This window comes from Lygodium microphyllum, chromosome 17 (assembly GCF_053477565.2).
Source record: "Lygodium microphyllum isolate KBCC chromosome 17, Lygodium_microphyllum_v1.1.10, whole genome shotgun sequence".
In the NCBI taxonomy this organism is placed as follows: Eukaryota; Viridiplantae; Streptophyta; class Polypodiopsida; order Schizaeales; family Lygodiaceae; genus Lygodium; species Lygodium microphyllum.
In genome coordinates, this window is record NC_141151.1 from 62,585,425 (window position 1) to 62,589,402 (window position 3,978).

The 3,978-nt window shown below is 43.5% G+C and overlaps 1 protein-coding gene across 8 annotated transcripts; it reads left to right on the top strand.

Annotated features, from left to right (window-relative positions):
- Positions 1–511: 511 nt before the first annotated feature.
- Positions 512–3,662, top strand: LOC148021962 (trihelix transcription factor GT-2-like). Of its 8 annotated transcripts, none has more exons than XM_087697509.1 (4): positions 512–1,043; positions 1,145–1,475; positions 1,585–1,622; positions 1,762–3,662. In XM_087697509.1, the coding sequence occupies exon 4, from the start codon at positions 1,875–1,877 to the stop codon at positions 3,264–3,266; it is 1,392 nt and encodes a 463-aa protein (XP_087553635.1). In that variant the 5' UTR covers positions 512–1,043; positions 1,145–1,475; positions 1,585–1,622; positions 1,762–1,874; the 3' UTR covers positions 3,267–3,662. The 8 variants fall into 8 exon arrangements, with proteins under 8 accessions (XP_087553635.1, XP_087553630.1, XP_087553629.1 ...); XM_087697507.1 differs by having other exon boundaries at positions 513–1,043; positions 1,713–3,662; XM_087697504.1 differs by lacking the exons at positions 1,145–1,475; positions 1,585–1,622 and having other exon boundaries at positions 512–883; positions 947–1,043.
- The last annotated feature ends 316 nt before the right edge of the window (positions 3,663–3,978 follow it).

Here is a 3,978-nt window from a genome sequence, read left to right on the forward strand (position 1 = left end):
ATTGTCCAATGCAAGGTATTGACTCCTTTCCTTGGGTATGGAGAGAGCGAGGGAAGATATGAGATAATTACCGAGATGTGAGTTGGTACGTCTATGAATGTGTATAGAAAATGTGGGTTGGTAGTAGGTGTATGGGGATATGAAAACTTAAGTAGGTTTACAAGGGGGTGGGGAGGGGGGACATTCTCAAGATGCCTTAAGGATATTCAAATATCCAATCCCACTTTGAGGGTTTTTTTTCTTTTGGTGGGGGGGGGGGGGTTTAAGGTATCCTAGGCATTGAGAAACATGTATAGAAATGAGAACAAACTCACACCAAAAGAAAATTTATGATACCTTACAAGAAGTTTGCTTTGGAATTAGAATTTCCAAACCCACTTTGCAATGTTTTTTATGTGGGATGGTGGTGGGCACTGGGACTTTAGGCAAATTGATGACACAGAATAAATAGCCTAGTTAATGATTTGCTTTCACAGAAAGGCATCGGGCAAACAAACTTTGTTGTCTCCCCGCCAAACAAGCTATAATTATTACAATATGCTTCTGATTATGACTATTTTTGTTGGTTTATTGAATACTTATCTTGCTTTTGCCCCCAAATTTGGTTTCCTGTGAGCCAAACCTCCGCTTTTTCTAGCAGGATTCTGTCAGACACGCCATCGATAGCCATTGCCCTCTCCATATCCTTGTCTTTTCCCTTCTTTTAAAAAAGAGCCCAATTCGGCCCTCCCCTCCAAAAAAGCCTTCCCCACCTGCCAAATTTCGCCCTAGTCCGCTTAACCTCAAGCTTCACTTCGTCTCCCAAGATCGCCCAAATTGGAGCAGCGGGGGGCTTACAGAGAGGGCTCAGGGGGGGTCTTGCAGAGAAGCGCTCTGTTTTTTGGTGGGTCTTCTTTGTCAATATCATAAATTTTCCTGTAGAGTGGATTTTCATTACAGAGTGCAGCTGCAGAGGAGCTTTTCCATGTTATCTGGCACAATCGAGCAAGAACAGAGCATACTCTGCATCAAGGAACAGAGCATCCAGCCCTTCATTGCCCTCGGTAAGATCCTTCTCTTTTCTCAGGCATGCCCCTTTTCCTATTGAAGCCTCTGTCCTCAATCAGCAATTTCGTTGTTTTAAGACTGATCTGTGACAAAACAGGAAAGTTTGCACCTCCCCTGCGCCTCTGTTCTTTTTCTGGGTACTAGCTCCTGGTCATTGTGGTTGAGCCAAGTTTTTGCCAGAACCTGCTTGCATCAGATATGTCTCATTACCCAGATACCATTCCTCTTCATGCTTTCAATTAAAGTTATGGTATCCAATCTCCTTGCTGATTGCTTTCTATCAATCTCCAATGTTTGACAAGAGAAGCATCTGCTGATAGGGTTGAACATACGGATAACCATTGTTGAATTCTGTTGATTTGCCCCCTTTGTGAGACCTTTAGGTTCCATAAGATGACACTCCTACACCTAGAATTATTTCTCCACAGGTAAGGCCATTTGGTTCCAAGCCTTTGTATGGTATCCAATCTTCTTGCTGACTGCTCTCTATCAGTCACCCGGAATTTCAGTCATGTTGAAATTTTCATGTGCACACAGGGAAGTACGACATAAATCAGACATTCAAGTTCCATAATGTATGCGCACACACTTTATTTGCAGTTAAAAGTAGTTGTTTGCTTTAAACTTCCTAGAATTGAGTCCGATGCTTCAACTCACTGAATCAGGATCTCCATACTTGGGTTTTATGGCTCTCAAAATGCGAGCATGTCTCAGGACCATTTCCACTACTTGGATGGAACCGAATCAGCTCGGAGTATTCGGTTAAAGTTGCTCACAGATCATATATCATACATTACAGAATCACATACCACCATTATTCTGAAGCCATGGCTTCCCTGCCACTTCCACAAGAGAGCAGCAAAGATGACCCTCTTTGTCGTCCCCACTCTCTCAATATTGCATGTGAGACTATGGGTATTCGCAATCCTTCAGAAATGCAGCCACCTTGTCCGATGCAAGGTGATCCTTTGCAGGCTCCTGCTTTGGTAACCCCCCTTGCTACGGCATTTCCACCCCTCGGATCTGTTCCTTACATCCCCAATTTCTCAGCTACATCTTGCATGTCTCCAGATCCCAAGATTGTCATGAATGGTTCCAATGGTTTATCAACAGAAGGGGAAGGGGATGTGGAGGAAGAGAAAAAACGTGACAAAGAACACAAAAAGAGGTCGAAGAACTGGACCCGGCCAGAGACATTGAAGCTTATAAGGCTAAGGACTGAACTGGCACCAAGATTTGCTCGGACTGGGCGAAAGAGTGAACTATGGGATAAGATTGCCTCAGGATTGCAACAGGAGCAATTTTTGCGAGATGCACAACAGTGTAGAGACAAATGGGAGAAGCTGGTGGCAGGATACAAGGAGGTGCGGGATGGACTGAAGGATCGAGAAGACAACCCTTTTTTTGAAGAGCTTCATCCACTACTTTCAGCTAAAACTTTGAAGAAAGATCGAGAAAATATTTTCTCACCTGAAATTGAGAATAATGCACAACAGTCACCATCTAATTGTGCAGTGAAAAGTATCGAAAAGGAAGGTCCTTCTAACAGGAGAGAAGCTGGTACTGATGAAGAAGATGATGCTTCAGAAGACAGAACATTGCGTAAGAGAAAGCGGGATTCCAATTATGTTGCAATAACAGATCTCCATGCAGTCCAGACATTGTTGGAGACAGTTTTTACCAGGCAGCAGAAAATCATCAAAGATTTTTTGGATGCCTTGGAGCGCAAGGAGCAGGCCCGAGAGCAGATGCGTCAAGAAAGAGAGGAAAAGTGGAGAGCAGAAGAACGAGTTCAGAGAAGCTTTTTCAACCATGCCATGATAGGACTGACAGAGAAACTTGTGGGTGAAAAAATTGGAGCTACAACTTCGGGTCTTTCTAGTCCTGTCATTGTTTGCAATCCAGTTGCTCAACAAAGTGGACCTATGAAGCGGTCAAAGAACTGGAAACGAGGGGAAGTACTTCAACTGATCAAGCTGAGGGGTGAGATGGAGAGCAAGTTTGCAATGTCAACACGAAGAGCTGCGCTGTGGGATGAGATCGCCGAGGTTCTAAGAACCCAGGGAATCAAGCGGGATGCCAAGCAATGCCGAGAGAAGTGGGACAAACTGATGGCAGAGTACAAGGATGTCCAGGATGGGAAAAGAGAACAAGGAGACAGTCCTTACTTTCAAGATCTGACGGCAGTTGTGGGGGCCAGACCTGGAGAGGCTGGATAATCATAGTTTTTCTGTTATAATCCATGTACACACTGGGGGGAGATTATTCTCTTGGGAAAAATATCTGATAGATTCCACCTTGTTAGGTAAATAGAAAGCTAAAACCTGTTGGTGTGTTTCCTCTGGAGGGAAAGTGAAGCTCTTCAGAAGTGAAGTGACACCAAGAATAGGATGCTTTGGACATCCCCACATGCAGTAACTGCAGTGCTCAAGGCAGTGCCTTGGTTTAGAATCTTCAAGGAGGGATTCCTTGTTCTAAGGACTCTGCAATTTCAGTTTTTCACATATTTAGACTGGCCATGTACCTTGAGCCAGTGTAAAGTATTTTTAACAAATTTTGGCAGAAATGTCAAATTGGTAAGATATACATGCTGGAGCATTTGTCTATTAGTTCTTGTCTGTTGATGCTTTGGTGTTCACATGGTAGATCTATTAAATATTTGGATTTGGAAATTAGCCTTCAGAATTTTGTTTCTTTCAGCCGAATTTTCAGTTTACAGGCTTAAAGTGATGGGCCAAAACCCTGGCAGCCAGATACCAGGTCTAATAAGGAGAAATCAAGCTCATCTTTGTTACGTCTCTCCCGCTCCTGCTGATTGACAGTGACTTATCACAGTCTCAGAATTCTTTTTGGCTGCATGACTCCTTGGTCTTTGTCATGTTACGGTCATAACTTTTGTTACACTATCGATGTTGTTATTACCATCCTGAT